The sequence below is a fragment of the Arvicanthis niloticus genome, chromosome 7, assembly GCF_011762505.2.
Source record: "Arvicanthis niloticus isolate mArvNil1 chromosome 7, mArvNil1.pat.X, whole genome shotgun sequence".
NCBI lineage: Eukaryota > Metazoa > Chordata > Mammalia > Rodentia > Muridae > Arvicanthis > Arvicanthis niloticus.
Genome location: NC_047664.1, coordinates 52,690,803 through 52,710,345, shown reverse-complemented (window position 1 = coordinate 52,710,345; position 19,543 = coordinate 52,690,803). Strand labels below are relative to the sequence as shown.

The 19,543-nt window shown below is 39.6% G+C and overlaps 1 protein-coding gene across 2 annotated transcripts in view; it reads left to right on the top strand.

The window, feature by feature from the left end:
- The first annotated feature begins 299 nt into the window (after positions 1 to 299).
- The window catches only part of Kcnip4 (potassium voltage-gated channel interacting protein 4), a 1,049,546-nt gene continuing 1,030,302 nt past the window's right edge, over positions 300 to 19,543 (top strand). Inside the window, exon 1 of one of the 2 annotated variants that reach the window (XM_034508323.2) lies at positions 300 to 514. In XM_034508323.2, the coding sequence (XP_034364214.1) occupies positions 454 to 514 (61 nt within the window). In that variant the 5' untranslated portion in view covers positions 300 to 453. The remainder of the gene's footprint in view (positions 515 to 19,543) is intronic. The other variant, XM_034508320.2, reaches the window with a different exon arrangement.

The following is a 19,543-nucleotide window of genomic DNA, read 5'->3' as shown; positions in this document are numbered from 1 at the left end:
TGCCCCGTTTAGCCTTAAGCCGCTTCAGGTCTCTTTTTTTTTTTGGTGTGACTGTTGTCACCTGAGGCACTGCTATAGCCTCCTTCACTTTCTCCTTTAGTGACTTGGCAGCAGGTGGCAGAGGAGGTGCAAGCTTGCCAGGGGCGGGGGGCGCCTCGCTCTGTCTGGAGGTACAGCGCCTCGCCTTCTCAGCGGCTGGTGTTCTGGCCCCCACCACCCGCGTAGCCCTGCCACCCAGAGTGGCACAGCGCCCCCGGCGCCCCCCGCCGGCCTCCGCCTGCACCTGCAGCGGCTCCGCGCGCCCTGCCCGCCGCCGCTGCCGCCGCCTCCAGCTCTCAGCGCCTTGGTCGCCCAGGACAGAGCGGCTGTGCGCTCCGGTGGCGGACCTATCTCCAGACGCCCCTGGGTCAGTGGAGTCTAAGAGTGTCGCTCCGGCATTCAGCTTCCCCAAAGATGAACGTGAGAAGGGTGGAAAGCATCTCCGCTCAGCTGGAGGAGGCGAGCTCCACAGGCGGTAGGATGCGATGGGCTTGCGAGCGGGCGCCCCGCTGGTACTGTCCTTCCCTCGCTGTGATCCTATGCCCCTTCCACGCTGGGTGTGTGTGTGTGGGGGGGGGGGACGCTTGTTGCCATCGCTGCATGAGAGAGAGAGTGAGGACCCAGGCGGGATTGGGAAAGGGAGGTGGGTGTGGGGACATGGGAGAGCCAAGGGATGGGGGTGCATGGCAGGGTCTAGGAGGGAAAGAAAAAAAATGCTTGAAGTGTGTTTGAAACTCGCTAGTGGTAGGGTCCGCCGCGATCCGGAGCGTACTTTTTGCCTTCCCTGAAAATTTCTGAGGTTGTATTTTGCTTTTACCAGATGCCATTCACAAGCACACTTCCGTCTCCTAACACCTGGGGATAAATGAGTCAAAATGGTGTTGATCCACCCCCTCCACACTTCCTTGATGCTCCCAAACACTTCACTAGAACTCTGTCTTGATCATCTGGTTAATACACAGATGGGATGGTGCCCACATCAGAGCCTTTTGCAAGCTCGCTTGTCTTGTTCTATAGATCCCTTCAATTTAGTGTGTTTGGAGAAAATGTTCCTCAGTGACACTTGGAAATAATTTTTATATACTCCAGCCTTGAAAAGGTACTGGGCACTGTGCATAGAGTCTGTCTCACAGGAAAATATGCGGTGATAGGTGATAAAAACTGTTTTCTAATTTAGCGTGGGACTCGAAGGCAGAACTGGTGTCCTCCCGACACAGCATCTTGGGTTCCATCAGTTTGTTTTTAGATGGCTTTCCTGTGTACAGATTTTTTTTTTTTCTTTTTAAGAGGACCCTAAATAGAATCAAGGTTGTGGAGAATGTGAGCGAGGAAGATTATATAAGCTACGGAGTCACGCATCATTTGGCTTTACAGGGTCAGAAATGTGGCCTCGAGAGAGATAAAGTTGTAAGAAAGTAGATTTTTAAATGCAGCTTCTTTATTACTTGTGGAAACTGATCCACCTGAACAACTGAGTCCAGCATTACTCTGAAATACATTGTTATAAGACATGAACATTTGCTGGTACTTTTCCTCTGATAGTTAGGCTTGCTCTAACTAGGAGGGTACTAGTCTCATTTGAGTGTGAAATTTTAAAGTCTTAGTTCTTCGTGAACTCTTGAATGCTAACATGACCACTACCACTGGCATCTCAACGTTTACCTCTGATGGTATTGTCTCAGAGTAGCTAGCAGTTGCCTACTTTTTAATGACCCAGTACACTTCGGATAGGCTATGAAAGGTATGTGTAATATTTAAGAGACTGAAATTTCTCCTTTGTTATTTATTTATTTATTGTTAGAATGACTCCTTCAGTGTAAGAGGAAGGTGAAAGGTTGAATGCACAGGGTCCTGTCTCTGCAGTTCCGTCTGTTGTGGATATCGGTGTTCAGCTCAGTCTCCTGTAGGAGAGCCTGCGTGCCCAAGGCTCAGGAGGGTGGAAATGAACTCAGCTCTGGGACAGGCTGTGGAGACACAGTCTCTGGAGTTGGTGGCTTAGAATATTTGCCTACTCAGTAGAAACAGCTCTTTACTGGGGCCCAATCAGTGAGATGGGAAATGAATTTACAAGCAACTCTCTGTCCAGAGCCATGGCCGGTGGAACTTCTGTAAACAAGAAACACAAATGATGTCATGCCTGAAGAGTATGAAACAAATTATTAAAAATAGAAAATGTAATATTGTCTTGAGTGTCAGCTTGTAAGGATTTCTTAGAGAATAGAAAGATGCTGCTTGCATCTTGGCTAGGATGACACTGGAAGTGAAAAGTGTAACACTTTTTTCTTTAGTTTCATGCAGTTTTAGGTAATTAATGTGTGATGAGAAGACGAAAGAGGGGAAAAAAAAAGACAATTGAGAACCTTGCTTTTGTTCTTGTTGCTCTTGTTCTAAAGGAAATATAAGAGATGACAGAACATGATTTAGAAGTTTGGTTACCTGTGCTCTGATTTGTAATCATCAGAGAGAAAACTAGATGATTGTCCATTTTAAAGGATTTAGGTTTTGATGTAAAAGAATAGCCTCAACCTCTTATTCTCTCTTCAGTAAGTAGAGATTGATGGTTTAATCCTGATTGTACACTTGTGGACTAGAGAATTATTAAGTGATCCAATCAAATGCTAACAGAATGATCTGATAGAAAAAGCCAGGAAGAGGGGAAAAATGAAAATTGGAGATCTCTCTTTCCCTCTCTGTCATCCCCCCTCCCCTCTCTTTCATGTGCATACATGTGAATTATGGCTTTATTTGGAGGCCAAACTGAAGAAAGACACTTTCTCCCTTGTTGTGTAAAATAGTGGAGGAACCCCAAAAATGGTGGCAGGAGAGTTTAATTCTGTTGCTTAAACCTCCATCCTGTTCACTTTTCAATCTATGAAAGCATTTAGTGTGCATACATATATCACCTTCCAGGTCCTTTCGGTTAATAGTGTGAATGCTCAGACCACCGACTACTGATAATGTAGGGCACACTAAACTTAGAATGGCTCTGACACTCATTAGACTCTGTTATACTCAAAGCTTACCCACCCAATGTATTTTTCTTTCAATGGTCTAGTCCCATTAGCTTGATACCCTATTGTAAAATCTAACATAATTTTACTATATGTGTAGGTTTGTGGTGTGTAGCGGAAGGAGATATGGGGGAGGGAAGTATGGATTGGTGGAGGGAGAGACAGACAGATAGACAAAAAGAGACAGAAAGGGAAAGAGACAGAGAAAGAATTCAATCATATATTTAAAAGAATCAGAAAGAAGGTCAGAGAAAAAAAAGCGGTGTCCTTAATTTGTGCCATCTAACTTAGGGGTGGCAGATGTTATATGGTGTAATTTACAATAAAAGTGTGGGGGAGAAATATATGTTTCAATAGTAGCTTGAAAAATTGCTGGAATTTTGAATCATAACTTGATGAATGTATTGTGGCTTCACTTAGAGTTTTGTGTTTATTAAGGTTCAAGAAAAGTCAAATTAGCAATTTCTTATGAGTAATAGAAAAAAAATCTATTTATGCTGAACCCTGGAAAACCCTTTCATTTTGTAACACATTCTACTTTTTTTATGTCACACTGATGAAAGGGGGTATCCAATAAATATTCTCTAGTATTACAATTCAGAGATGTCCGTTTGGGGGGGGATTTTTGTTTTTTTTTCTTTTTTTCCTTTCTATAGTATACTTCTTTTTTTCCTGGTCAATGATTACCTCCTCATTCATAAAAATAAGGTCATAGCTGCTTTGGACACTAATGAGCCATGCAAGGTAAAATTCAGGTGCAAGATTTCTGAAAAAGTTTAGAGCAGAATAGTGGTTGGTTTGTTTTGAAAATATATTTCTGGCCAACACAAGATCGTTCTTCCTTGTATTGTTTTCCTCATCCTTGCTTGTATTCTTTACCTGGATAATATTGCTTTTCAATAGTCCATAGTTCTACCATCCTGCCAGTCTGTGCTTTGACAGAACTGAACTGGATGTTCCCCTAGTTCCCAAACATACTTTGTGTTTCCCCACTGCTTAGGATTAACTTCCTGAACTTCTGTTGCTTAGTGGTTGATTGTCTGCATATCTAACCAGATCCATGTCAAACACAGTGTCCTCCTTGTGCTATTCCATTGCTTTGTCCCTGTTCCCCAACTATGAATCATTCTTTCATTTTGCTTTTATTATTTGTAGATATTAAGTGTAATTCTTCAGTATCATATTCCCTGCACAAGTTACTAATGCTTTTTCTACTAGTTAATTATGATGCTTCACAAACTAGTAAATGCCTAAAAGACATGTATTGAATTTAAATCTTGTTGCACAATGATAGATGTGGAAGGGCTTGAACTTCAATTTATGTTTAGTAGGTTGTTAAACTCTCTTTAGGAAGTGACATTCTTTACTTTCTTGTCCTCTTTATTTGAAGGATAATGTATTCAAACTGAGAAATATGGCATCAGATCTGACTTTTCTCAGCATCTGTGCCCTCATGGCTAGGTGAGTGTAGATCTCTTGTGGAGAAGGCTTGAATAGGTATTTGCTGTGTTTGAAGGAATATGGTTAGTGTGATTCTCCTTCATTACCAATATCTTCCAGATCTATGACTTCCAGGGTCAGTAGTCAAGTGGACTTCCTGGAAGCAGTTGCTACCCCTTCTAGTCCCTGCCCAAAATTAATGAGACAGTGCAAAATTAGTTAAGTATTCACTCTGTAACATGACTTTGGTTACTCCTGAGTTTGTTATTTAAGATGTCCTTTTCTATGCATCTGTACTACCATGAGTGCTGTTATTACTGTTATCTTTGTTATTAAGCTCACCCAATGAAAGTACTTCCCATTGCATCAGTAGCCATAGAAGGGAATGGGAATATCAAACCACTGGGATCTCATTCAGCACACACACATCTAATTCGTTGCTTCCTTTTCTCTCATATCAGCATTCACAGAGAGAATCAGGCTGTGTCAGGAGGGAAAGCTGAAAACAGATAAAGTTTAGACCAGTGGCCGTATCTATCTCTTTTCTTGCCAAGCCACTTTTCTATGGCCTATCTGTATGCAAATGCATACACAGTATTAGAGAACCAAGTAAGTATAAAGTCCATGTTTAAACACAATAGTTCCCTATGCTCCCTGACATTGTAAAGAGCCATTTGGTCAGGGATATAAGTACAGAATTCTGCATATATGTGCATGTGGCTGCCATAGCCATGTTGAAGGCTGATTTTTATTCCAGGGTGAATGCACCCAGTGTGGATGAATATCTGGATCGCAGGAACACACTGTCACTTTAAATACCTTCAGGGCACATTATTAACCTTTGAGAAGTCAGTTCTGTGCTTATTCTACTCCAATTATTTATTTAGGTAAAATGAACAGTCAAAACATGTCAACAATTTGTAACTTCTGGATTACCTCGAATTTGTATTGGCTTAAGAAAAGGTCCTCTCTTGTTTTAGGTGCCATCTGTTCATGAACAGCGAATAAAAAATCATTAGGAAATGAGAACTGGCATTTTTATAGGCTTTTAAACAATGACTTGAGAAGAAAATAGACTTTTATCTTCAGATGTCAATGTGCATTAATAGTTTAAAATAGCTTTGAGTGATGCAGTTTATTTAACAATGGTATTATTGAAGTCTAAATGGGGTTTAAAATAAGATTTTAATGATACAATTACTACTACAGTTTTCATATTATTCCCCACCGTGTCTTTTTTTGCAGTAAAATACATTGTGTGCCCTAAGAATATCCCCAAATTGTTTTTTTTTTATGATGTTATACATGTCATGATGTCCCTAAGAATATCTCCAAATCAGTTTTTTTCATAAAAAAATACATGCCTGTCAAGTGACTACATAAGTTTTATGGTAATATTGTGTGAATATAGCACATTCAGATATTAAACCTATCAACATTGCAGAATGCTTTCAGGGATTTCATATTGGGTTTTAAAATTTTAGACATGAATGAGTTTATACTTGGACAGAATGAGAAATTACTCCAGAACAGTTCTACTCCATATCTTTCTCTATGTTTTATGTCTGGTAAGTGCTCTGGACATATGTTGAATGAACAGCCTTCTAACGGTATGGCAAGTCCCTAAGGTAGACCTGTCCTTGTACTCCAACCTACTCTATTGTGGAACAAAGTGGTGCACTAGTCTTCTTTGTTTTGTATCTAAGGAAACTTATCAAACACCACAACGTGGTACTGACCAATAGACATCTGTAAGAAAACCCTCTCTCAGCTACTGCTCCATAAACAAGTGATGTTGGAGAGCTCACTGACTTAGAGAAATTCTGATTAATTTAAGAAACTGGTGTCAGATAAAATAGCTATTGGATTCAATGCCACTCTGTCTTTAATTTTTTTTTCTGTATACAGTAGTGAAGGTGATATTTAGTAGGGCCTTATAGACACATCTTGTGATGATCAAATGAGATTCATTCCTCAAATATTTGCAAAGCAACTACCCAGCATTAGTTTTACAAGACAGATTTTGCCTTCAGAGATCCTACTGTTTATCCAAAATTAGTTGCTAGATATGCTCAGGGTATTCACACTGGAATAGGGGAAGAGATGACTATTCACTTACCTTTTAAAATACCCATTCCCATGATGGAGCTAAGGATAAAGTAAGTTACATGTTTAAAAGTGAGATGACTTCCTGTAGGAAGGAAGCCGTTTCTGTACAAGTGGAAACATCCAGTGACAGTACACTTGGCCCTTCACCCTTTGGGGCCTTATAGATAAGCTAAAAAAAAAAAAAAAATGACCTCAAAAGTTTATGCTTGTTCTGTTGTTAGTTTCTTCCTGCCTCTGTTTTTTTCAAATATAACTTTTTTTGTCTACCACTTAATTACATTAAAGATCCTGCTATTTAAATTTTGAGACATTTTCTCTAGTGCAAGGAGTATATGAAACAACATACTTTCTTCATAAAGCAAATATGACTTGGGTGCTTGGAGAATATAAAATGAGTAATAACTTCTGTTTAACGAAAGTGATACAGGGATTGAGGATGCTCATTTCTCTTATTGCCAGTTTAAATAATGTTCTAGCAAAAGCAGAGGCATTTCAAACCAGTATAAGGGATTTCTAAATTAAATTCAGCAGCCCCATAATTTTAAAGCTAATTTCGTAGAATCAATCATTTATCATTAGAACACTATTATACCTTATCAAGTTCTGCGAGTGCTTGTGAAAAATCAACTGTCTCTTACAAGAATTCCAAAACCACTTGCTGCACTTCGTTCATCTCCACAAACTCCCTGTAATTCAAGCCTGGGCTCTTCTTGCTGCAGTGTGCTCTGTAGCTGTGCTCTGTTACAGGCTTGTAACTCTTCATAACTTTTCCCTCATAGCTGTTCTTCACTTCTGAAGCACAAGCGCATTTTTCTTCACTTGATGGCTGCAAGGAGGGAAATATTGGAAGAGGAGAGTTCAGAATCAGGTGTTGGGAAACAGAAAAAAAAAAAAAATAAATAAAGCAACAGCAAAAGCCCACAGCCCAATTCCAGTATTGAAAGACATAGAATGAAGAACTCCTCCACACAGGAGGTAGAAAATAAATTCCAATTTCCGTGAATGCACAGTCAGTAAGATGGTTTTCAGTGGACCACCTCTCTAACTCTGAAGCTGGGAGGTAGAAACTACCGGTGCTTCTGATATATCTGAAGGATACAATCTGCTGCTAATTCACAGAAACTCTCCTAGCGAAATTAAAGTTGTAAATGTAGTTACCAAATGGGAATTAGTCATTCAAAAATAAACAAATACTTGCAACATAATTGTTCATCGCTCTGAGTAAACACTGACAAAAAAAATCTACAATCATTGCAGTGAGCAGATTGAAGTGTGGAAATTAATTGTTAGAACTATTACAATTTTAAGCACAGCTCTATTTATTTCTGAATCCCTAATCAAGAGATAGTGAGTTTTTATGAATATCATCAGAATAGAATTGTAGGACCCAACAGTGACAAGTGTGACCTCAGCCTTCGATGATTTATTTTCTGGCAGTTTTAGGAATATTTTTGAAGATGCGATTCAACCATCATTCATTTAACACTCAATTACCCATCACGCATTAGACAAGAGACACTGTGGTAATAAATGTTTGAGACTAGAGAAAGGCAATGTTGCAGTTTGCAATATAGAACTAAAGTTTTAAGTCACTTGTTCCTGGTGTATTCTTAAAATTGTACTTTGCCTGCATTGTGTATTAATTATACAAAGCATGCTAGTTTACCTCATCTTCAAAGATAAGAGTTAAATATCATCCTAGGATACAGTTGCCTTTCTTCAATGAAGGTTGTCATTAGCAACTATCCTATCAATAGCTTTTGTAAAATGCTGAGCAGATGAAGCAAACAGCCAAAGTATTATAATCGCATGATTTATTACTAAGTGATACTAGCCACATAGAGTCACATATAACACTACCCAGACTGTACACAAAACAGTAGCAATAAACAACACACTAAAATCGTTATATATAAGGGTATCCCTAAATATGTCAGTCATTTTTTTTTCATCAAACATGCTGTCCTTTTTTTTGCCAAGTGTCATTCACAGTACCAGAGGGCAGAGGTTTAAAATATCCCCCTTAGAACCTTAAACTTTCTTGTAGAAATAGTCACATGTGATAGAAATACAGAAAGCCCTGTGATAGATCCATGCATAGAGGAATTTGGAGAAAGCCCTGAGTCATATCCTGCAGGTCAGACAGGGTTAAAGAAAGACACCTAGATTAGATTAGAAAGACACCTGAGGGAGGTAGCTGAGGTTTTCTGGGTAAGGTAGCATATGGGATAATAAATATTTTAGGTTATAGTAATCATGAGGCTAAGACTGAGCCAAGGGTTGTGCAGTCTGGGGACTGTGATTTCTTCCTGATGCCTGAAGATTTGAGATTGAATGGAGCAGTAAGATGAGACAGTACAGGAGTCGGTGCATGATGTTGCTGAGGAACCTTGGTGAAGTTCAATCACGATGATCCTATTTCCACACCAGCAACATAACTGCGGTGATGTGGCAGACAAATGAGTGAGGGTAAAGCAGCAGGCAAAGAAACCTGCCATGATAACATATGCAGGTATGGAATCTGAAGGACATGGTAGATCATTGTCCAGGGGTTGAAGAATAGAGTATACATGAGATAAACAGAATATAAGGTCAATAGGATTTGCAGGTGTCAACTGATAGCTTGCTAAAGGGACCAATGATAAAGGAAGACCCAGAGACTAAGCATTTAGATTTCTGGCTTCAGGAAGTCAGGGGTTGCCTAAATTTATACAGATGAGAAATATTTGAAAGAAAATGGTGCTGATTTGATCTACAAAATTTATGGACTTGTGGGACATCAAAGTGCCAGTAGGCACGGGGCTTTTCGGGCTGCTACAATAACTGGAGATTTTATTCTGCAGATGATAGGGAGCCAGTTGAATTTCACAAAGTGACAGAATGTAGAACATTAATTTCACATAGCTGGGTAGGATGCATCCTTAATAATGATGTCATTAGGTGACTGTTGCATTAGTCTAAGCAAGAGAAACAAAGGGCTAAAGGTAGTGGGAATGGGAAAGTAGGTTGCTGGAAAGGCAAGCATTGGAGACACACTGTGGTCTGATGAGCAACAAGCACCACAGGAAAAGGGATGGATTTCAAAGAAAAATAATGGGTCCCAGGGGAAATATCCACGTCATACTCCCCAAAGACAGTTGGGAATGTGGAGCTCAGGGTTAATCTGTCTTCAGAGAAGCCCACAGTTAGGCATCCATCACATCCTAATGTGATGAGCATTAGGAAAACAGAAGTAAATGAAGGATAGTCATGATCCACAAATCCTGGGCACCAAGTTACATGTAGAGCCCAGATTAGAGATGCAGTTATAGGGAGGTAATTAGGATTGCAGTCGTGAGAGTGGATAGCAGAGAGCACGGAGTGTTAGAGCTCCGAAGAGAAAGTGAGGGAGCTGCATGTGCAGACAGGGAGTACTTCAGAGTCTGGAAAGAAATTGAAGAAGTATTACGGAGGTCAGTGCCTGACACAGAAGGCTCCTGTCTGTTGACTCAAGGGAACAAAGGAGTTTTATAAATCCAGAGCTGGCTAATATTCCAAGCTGTTGCAGGGCTGGGCAGAAAATGTGGTGGCTAAGTGTAGGACTTTAGAATCAGAACTGGGGTTCAGATACCCTGGCTATGACTGTGTGACTTTAGTAAGCCACAAAGCCAATGGAATTTAATTGCTTTGTATATGGTTGGACTATTCTTGCCCCATATCCTCTGTTGGGTGTCTTGGTGACTTCATTTGGGTCTTCATTAAAGTATTACTTCTCTGATGGCTCCATGAAATCCAGCTTTTCATTCCGTATCTCTCTATTGTCTCACACTTGTTGTCCTCAGAAACTTTTTATATCTTCAAAAGAAAAGTATATTCATATTCCTATATACTATACACATGTGATATATAATACATATGTATCTTAAATCATTTTGAATGTATTTTGTACTCTATTTTCTGTCAAAAGGGGACTCAGATGTGTGCCCAGTTTTAAATTAATAAAGTGAACCTATACTACCAGGATGCATGGGGAGCAACTGAACTAATAAAACATGGGAAGCACTTGGCATAGTGTCCCACAAACAGTTCCATCTCATAAATGTGAATGGTGGTCATTTCCATAATTATTTGGAATGAGTAAAATGTATTTTATTATGTGGACAGAGGTCAGGGGCAGCAAGATTGAAGGCAGTGGGATATGCAAAGAGAGAGTTGTGAGGGAGAGGTGATTGCTCTCTGGAAGAGATATATCCAGTGTCCCAGGAAAGAAGGATGATTTTTTTTTTTAGGGACAATCTTATATAGGATATGGGTTTTGAGCTAGGATTTGAACAACTAATGAGAGTTAAAGAGATTTCAAGGAATCACTAAATGGAGCTAAGAATGAATTTGTGGAGGCTAGAGTTGATGGGGCCATGGACTATGGCTAGGCTGAGCTATGTGAGTAAGGAAAAACATCTAAGAAATGTGTATTATTTTGTGTGGAGGATAACATAGAACAATGACAGAATGGTAAAAGATAACATGGAAAAATTCTTCTATCTTGGTATAAAGCCTGAAGAGCAGAAAGTCTTCAGTTGGGAAGATTATTAAGACTTCCCCAGTGTTTAGATAGGAAAGATGAGTTATGGAAAGACATGGATGGCAAACTCCTGCAGCACTGTGGCTGGCATTCATGACTGGTCAGTGCTTGGAGTATAGGAGACTGCAAAAAGTGAGTGGTAGTGTCAAGGCTTTGCTCCTGAACTGATGCCATCTCCAACATGGATGCCCAAGTAAAGGCCTATGATGATGGGAAGATGCTAGCCCTTCCCAAATGAGAGTGTGTGGGCACATTCTCTCTGATGTTTATTTGAGCCTGTTTATATTGACCCTGTGTGCACTGAGCCTGTGTGTATCGAGTTCTACATTAACTTCATCGATCGTAGGAAGATAATCAGATATCATCAAGGTGATTTTGACTGTTCTTTGTAAGTAAATTGAGGCTCAAATGTGTAAGTACCTTGCAACTGTCACATAGTGACTGGTCAGCAGGGATTTTGACTAAGGCAATAGTATCAAAGACATTCTGGCTGCATAGTAGTCTCTGTTTTTTGTTTTTTTTTTTTTTTCTCTTCTCTCTTTCCTGGACAAGTCCTGGAAAAGCAAAAAGAGTCTGTCTGGGACAAATCGACCTGTATAGGGAGGGAGGATTGAGTTGGGCTTTTCAGACTTAACACTTTCTGTTCAGGTGGCTAGTCTAGGGAGACAAAGACAAGTTTTCTGATAAACTTCCTGTAGGTTTCTTTAACACAACTATGGTAAAGTTCAAATAAAAAGCTATGTCCAAATTATCTTGAATAAGAGGAATGAACCCAAATGCCTAATTTTGTGCCTACTAAGGGAACTATATTTTTGAAGGTCTGAATGCAGGGAAAACCTTCATGGTCTCCTTGAACATGATTTGAAACACTGATGAGCAGGGCAGGTTGGGCAAACTAGTGTCCGGAAGTTTGAACATTGGCAGTACAGTGTTCAGGTGAATTTCTGAAGGAAGTGTCTCATTCTCTGTAAAGCCATGATCTTGATCTAGAACTCTCTATTTGCATAGCTGCTTTCCTTCCCCTGCCTTAGCTACTTGACCTTGGATCTGCTTCTCTATACAACCCCCTAGAGACACTTTGCAGAGTCTTGCTGGTACTAACCAGTTGAGAATATATAACATTACTGTAAGCAATGATCTCTGGCCATCCTCTTTACTGCCAGAATAAGTCATGCATTCCTTTAATATTGTTCTTTAATGAATGCAGTTTAATTAATTTCTTGCTATCTCTCTGGAAACCCAGAGTAAAGAGATTGGGCATACTTCTAAGGCCCACAGAGGCACTCAAATATTTGTTGACAAGTGGATAGTAAAGTGACTTTAAATGTGCTAATGAAACAGATACAAATAGTTTGCACTATTAGATAGTCCTCATTTTCTTTCTGTCATCAAATGCAATGTGAAAACACTCAGAAAGCTCTGATACAAACACTTCTGCTCTCTGAGCTTCTGGACCTATGCACTTAACTTTATCCCTAACATTTATTGGTTTAACGTTCATCATAAATTACTTGTATTGGATTCTTTGTTGATGCAAATACCTTTTTTGCTCACCAATGGTCAGCTAGGAAAAGCAATTTCAAACAGTATGAATGAATGCAATTATAATTTCAGCAGATGAACATGGAAACATATGCACATGAGCAGACAGGCATAAGGAAGAAACTGCTCTGGATTCAGGAAAAGAAAATAACTCTTAAAAGAAGTAGAAATGAAATTGATGGTTGAATTATGCTTAGAGATAGATAAGACAAAACCAAAGAACATACTTGAAGGAAGGAGACAGAGAGAGGAAGGGGGAAAGAGAGAAGGACACTAAAGATGATTCTGCAGAAGCAGACAGAATGCACACGATTAGGAGTTTGAGTTTTGTTATGGGCTTTGACTTTGACCTGTAGGTGATATGAAGTTGTCAGAGGTCTGAAGCAGCAGAACTAGATAATCAAAAGCAAAACACACGTGCCCTTGGTTTCTATGCTTAGCAAAAGGCATAGTGCGTGGTCGTATTAACCAGCAAACCGTGGATCATGGTTCTATATAGCTTGCCTTTGGGGGCAGGTGTCCTTGTATCATCTCATCTTCTCTCTCCCTTTTCTTTTCATTTTTTTAAATAGACTTTTTTTCTGGTCTAAATTAAACTCTGAAGTTTGACTTTAAATCTCTTCTTTAGAACTTATAGCCAGTAATCTGAGGTTAAAGTCAGCCACTTTCTGTCATGGTTTGATTAGAGAACCTATTTAAGGATGAGGAGGCAGATTTAAGTGGAGATGGGGATGGAAAAGAAGAACAGAAGAGGGGCAAGGGGAAGGATCTCAAAGCTAGATGTAAGTCTAGAAATTTATAAGATTTCTAAAAATCTTTATCTACAAGAGAGTTTGGATGGAATTTTATTATACAGGGGTATAATTATTCTCCCAGAAGCCATAGAGTGTCAAACCAAAGTCCCACTGCCAGGAGTTAATGCTTCCCTTTCAGTTGTTGGCCAGGATGATCCCAGAGATTACCAAACAATGCAGGTTATTGCCATTGTTTTGGGTTGCTCAACACAACGTGATAGTACTCCTTTATTTTAAAGACACTGACCACTTTGGCTATAGGTCATAGAGAAATAAAGCTGGAACGTAATTGGAAGCTTCCATCTTACTAGCTACATTTTATAGTTCCTGATCATGGTAGGCAGGTTGGTGGTAGAGAAAGGTCATCAGCAGTCTTTTCAAGATGTGAACCCTGCAACTGGTAGCAAAATCTAGTCCAGCAAGATATGTGTGTTGTTTTAATTACAGCATTATTGTTATGGAAGTAAGGAAGAACATTTTTATTTTATTGGAGCCCAAGTTCATAGGAGGGGATTCATACTTGATGTTGTAAACCTGCAAAAAAAAAAAAAAAAAAAAAAAAAAACCATTGCTGGGACTTCATGAGCCCCAGGGTTGAGCCTATTACTATTATCTTGGTATCTTGAATACACCATCAAACTAACTTCTAAATATATATCTCTGTGCCCATAGACTAGTGTTCACCTCCTCAGTAAGCCTCCCTCTTTTGGTTAATACAGTGATTCACAACTGGTTAAAGTGCAGAGAATAAATGAATCTGGAGGGCTCAGCTCTAAATGGTACATGAACATCGTGTGTGTGTGTTTGTGTGTGTGTGTGTGTGAGAGAGAGAGAGAGAGAGAGAGAGAGAGAGAGACAGAGACAGAGACAGAGACAGAGACAGAGACAGAGAGGGAGCGAACCAGAGGTCTGGGAGGACTGGGACAAACCAGTGTCTTCTACATGTGACAGGACCACCACTCCCACTAATTCAGAGTTGCTGTGGTTGCTTACATAGGACCTCAAAAGATCAAGCAAGTCAAGATCCCAGATTGTGAGAAGTAGTTATTAGGCTTACCCCAGCTGATATGGACAGTTGACTGATGCTGGGATAGGGAGAGTCTGTTTTCTTCAGGGATATACAGCCTTGTTTCTTAAGGTTATACAGCCTTGTATCTATGTGCAGCATTCATTAGTCTCAGTGGATTACCAAAACCAAAACCAACACAAACAAAAACAATGCAAAAGAAAAAAAAGAGAAAAAGACCATGGTAGTTGAAAGGGGAAGGTGGGAAAATTGATCAAGGAGGATCTGGAGGGGTGAGTAGAAGGCATATATGATCAAAATATGTTGTATGCATATATGAAATTAATTATTAAATATAGAAATAAATTAAAATGCTGGCATACACCTGGGGGTGTTATGTTTCTCTGTAAATCATATGAATATACTGAGAGAGAAGTATGCATAATTATTGATGAAGCTACCTTGTTTTTTTTTCATGATAGGCATTTTAGAAGTAGCAACATTTTGTTCCCACAGTCAAGTGTACACATATACTGAATAGCTTCCATACCAGGGTTAGGAAGAGCACTGGTCTGGCTCGTCTTGTCATTTTGTCTGACATTATGTGTAAGACATGCTCAGTTGATTGACATCAAGGTTTGGGTTCATGCCAGGCCACCGATAAAGTGACATAAACAGGTGTTTCTCTTATTCTTAGAATTCAGTGGAGAGGAGTTACAATGAACTATTAACAATGTACAACTTTATTCTCAGGTAGTTCCATTTCATGTGCCTACTTGTGCACATGTCAGGTGTAAGAGAAGTAACACTATCTTGAAATACCATTGCTCACTATTCCTTTTTCTGAAAGCTATCAGGGAAGCTGTTCTTGTGGTCATCCAAATTGACAACTCTTATATATGTTGTTCAGATGGTAATTTGTGGTGTTTTGTTTCTGGGCTACTTGTGCATTCCAAGTTCCACACTCTTTTAATCATGATGGATGCTCCAATTCCAGAGAAGCTTCAATCATTCTGTCTACAAATATTCCAAATTACACAAGATACACCTGTATTACTGCCCAATTGATTCTTCTAAGACATATGGTATAGATCAGTTGTAACGTGGCTATTTTCTGATTCAACCTCAGGGAATTCATCTGTTGTTATTTGCACTTCTTTAATCCGTGCAGTGTAGCTTGAAGATCTGCTGACTGGGTGAGCCTTTAGCCATCATTGTCTCCCACACAACAGTGTACAGCTGCAGGTTTGCTTGTGGCACAGTTTCCCAAGAGAGGAACTAATCCCCAGAGGCTTTGCTTTAAGTATTTAGAGCTACAATGGTAATTGCACATTTGTATGCCTGGTTAAAAGAAAAAAAAGGGGGGGGGGACTCTACTTAGAGATGATTAGTTTTAGTGACATGTAAAAAGCATACCATGTGAGAATGACCTGATTTCAGAATGGCCTTACTGATTTAAAGGAACGTCTTCAAATTATGATTCAGAATCACTGTTCACTTCAGTCCTCAGGAATTTAGACTCCTGGGGTCTTCAGATTATCCATATTGTTCAATGTCTATCCCATAAGCCTAGAGCAAAGCCTGCTTATAATATGCTCCCAAATATCGTCCAATTAATACACTAGCATAAAAACCTAACTCCTGTGTTCAGTCCACCAGGAGAGAGGGAATTAAGAATAATTACTCTATGACTAGCACGACATATGACTTAAAATAGAGACACATGCAACATGCTAGATGAGCAAAGAAATGAAAATAATGAGAGCTCTTTAAGACACAAAAGAAACCTTGTAGGTAGAGGTGTCACTGTCAGCTTAGTCTTAAAAATACATGTTGAAATTTGTCAAGGATAAGAGAAGGGATCATATGTCCAGGTGGTAAGATCAACCTTTGCAAAGGCTTAAAGTTATGTGAAAGCTGGATGGAGAGATGGCTCAGTGGTTAAGAGCACTGGCTGTTCTTCCTGAGGTCCTGAGTTCAATTCCCAGCAACCCCATGGTGGCTTACAAACATCTGTAATGGGATCCGATGCCCCTTTCTGGTGTGTCTGCAGACAGCTACAGTGTATTCATACTCTTAAAGAGAAAGTTGTGTGAAAGTTCCAGTTCTTTCTAGAAAGTTCCATGAAGGCCCATGTCTCTTGAATAGTAGTAGTGGAATAATATGTGCAAGAGCAGTACTCGAAGGGAATGTGGTGATATGTTGTCGAGATTTCACATTTGTGGCAGCGATATTTAGACTGAAATTTATATTTTATTGAACAGTGTTAAGACAAAGAAGGTATTGTTTAGGTTTAGGAGGAAATGACAGAGAGTAATTTGCCTCCTGTGAAGACAAGGAGACCCACTGAATGATAAACAGGAATTACAGCAGTATTGAAGGTGGGGAGATGGCAGTTGGTTTGAGGGATTCAAATTTGAGGGCAGCAAATGTAATCAGTGCGACATTAAGTATTGGAGTAAGATTAAGACAGTCTGGTGTTCAGCATTAACCTTACATCTTATAGAAGATGACAGTTTTAGGGTGTATGGGAATTGAGATGCTGGTAGAGGGAAAACCAGCTGTTAGAGGTTTGTGTTTAAAGTCTCCAAAGCATCTAGAAATTCTGATTTGGGAGGCAGCAGATAGCAGGCAAAAAACCATGATGACAGCATCACCAGCAGAGAGTATGGAGCTCAGGGTGAACTTCTAAAGGTAATGACTAAAGGTATGTGGCTGTACTAAGAGGTGGATGCTAACAGAGGAGTCAGAGATAAGAGTATGGGGTGAGGGGATGGCAGACAGGAGTAGTACGGAGGATGCCAAGGGCAGGCAACTTTTCCAGTGCTTGGTCAATTACCTTAAGTGCTTTGCATGGTTAAGTAAGATGAGAACTGACAAGATTTGGCAGTTAGGAGGTTGCAGCAATTTAAGTGGGGCACAGCCAAGCTGCAGGGGACTGGCTATGAGTCTAAAAAATGAAGCCTAGCAAGTACAGGCAGGGCTTCTTCAAACAGTTGTTGGTAAGGAGTGGGAGAAGGTGTAGCACTTCTTATAGAAGAAATTGCTGATGGATACATTCAGAAATACCCATGGAAAGGGCTGGTTTTGTTTGAGGGTTGGCCAGGCAAAAGCTACAGTGTCCTGTATCACTTTTGTGCTTTGCACATAATGTAGAAAGAACTCACTGTTCCCAACTGCAACTAATTGCCTATTTAAATTTTAACTACTTATAAAAATACAGAAAAGTATAAGGAACAATAACCCTTGGGGATTTCCTAACCCAAATTGCTGGTTAACAATATTTGAACATGCTTGCTTGCAGACTTTATGTAAAATAAATACAATGATAACCTGGGTCATTCTGTTTCCCACCCTTTCTCCTCTGTACTCACAGCCATTCATAAATTTGGTGTGTAACGACTTCAGTTGAACCTAATATTCTTTTGTATACAGGTGTAGATTTACTATAGATGAATGCTGTGTAGTATGTTTTATGGATGGGTTTTTATTTAGTTTTGTTTTTCTTAACACGGGATCTCATGGACCTCAGACGGTCCTGGAACTTGTTCTCCTGCCTGTATCTCAGTCTCAGTGTTGGGATTATAGGTTTGTACCTCCCTACCCAGCTGAGGTGTATGTTTTGAAATTTACACATTGCTGATTTTTAAGACTGTCTATGCTGGTATTGTGCCTTTGAGATGTAGCTTCATGGAGTAGTAATTTTCTTCTTCTGACCAATATTATTCATATAGCATCTTGTTACTATGGCTTTGTGCTCTGAAAGTCATTCTGGGGCTGATTTTTTTCTTTTGTTTTTGTTGTTGTTTTTCTAGTATGTCTTTATGCACTGGCTAACAGAATAAGTGGTAAACTATTGTCTTGGGAAGGGCCTGTGTCATGGAGGCCTTGGGACAGACTTCATTCTCAATAACATTGGCATTTTGTAGAATAAAGGGAGCATTATTTTTGGAGAGAACAGGATGTGATGGATTTGTAACTTTAGCCAGGAGATGCATATTCCAAATAGTTACTATTTTTCCGGGAGTCATGGTCTTTCAGATTCTCTAAATTTGGGGGTGGTGAATAGGCCAGAGCTAGAAGACACTATCTAGTTTATTAGGTATTGATTTGCTTGCTATAAATTTTTAATGCATCTTTTATGGAACCCTTCTGCTCATGAAATGGTGTGTGTAGGGGATGGTGTCTTATTCTTTGATTTCAGAGTATTTCCTGATTTAAATCGGTTTCAAAGTTTCTGGAAGATATTCATCTACTTGACACCAAGCGCTTTTTTTTTTTTTTTTTTTTTTTTTAAAGCGGCTTCTACACTGAATGTGATAAATTGGGCAGTTTTATGTGGTTTCATTTATTTTGTATGCTAACAATTCACCATGGCTCACATACAAGACAATTTGTAAGCTGCAGAGTCCACGTATGGGTGCTTTGGAGCATCTCAACAGTGCCCACAACCTCTGGGCAGCACTTTGTAGATTGGGACTTACTTAGCTCAATCTGACCATAAAATTCACCCTTGAGTCAAACCAAAGCTTTATTCTCTACACACAAAGGGGAAAGTAAGATTCATCATGGTTCAACTAATATACCTTGAATATCTAATCTGGACTAGGCAGCCTTCCAGGTACTGAGTGGGAGAAGAAAAGAAAGATCCAAAAGGAAGATCACATTTTTGCTATTTTTACTATATTTGCAACTTACAACAGCAGATTTCTTGGGGAGGGCTTAATGTGTATTATGCACAGTAGGTGCCAGTCTGTCTTTTAGAAAGTTCATGCATAAATCCTCTGGGTCTTTACCTCTACTTATTCAGTGTCAGAATTAACATCACGGCACAGATCTCAGAACTGATGATCAAAAAGGTTAGGTAGCCTAGCCCAGGTTACACAGACAGGATTTGAAGATGCACTTACAAACAAGTCCATTGGACTCTAAAGCCTTTATTATTTCTGCTCTGAAGAAATCTTTTACCAAATATTTATAAAGACTACTCTAATCTGCCCATGTAAACTAGGGAGAGAGTTGTGTGTGCTGAATATTTAAC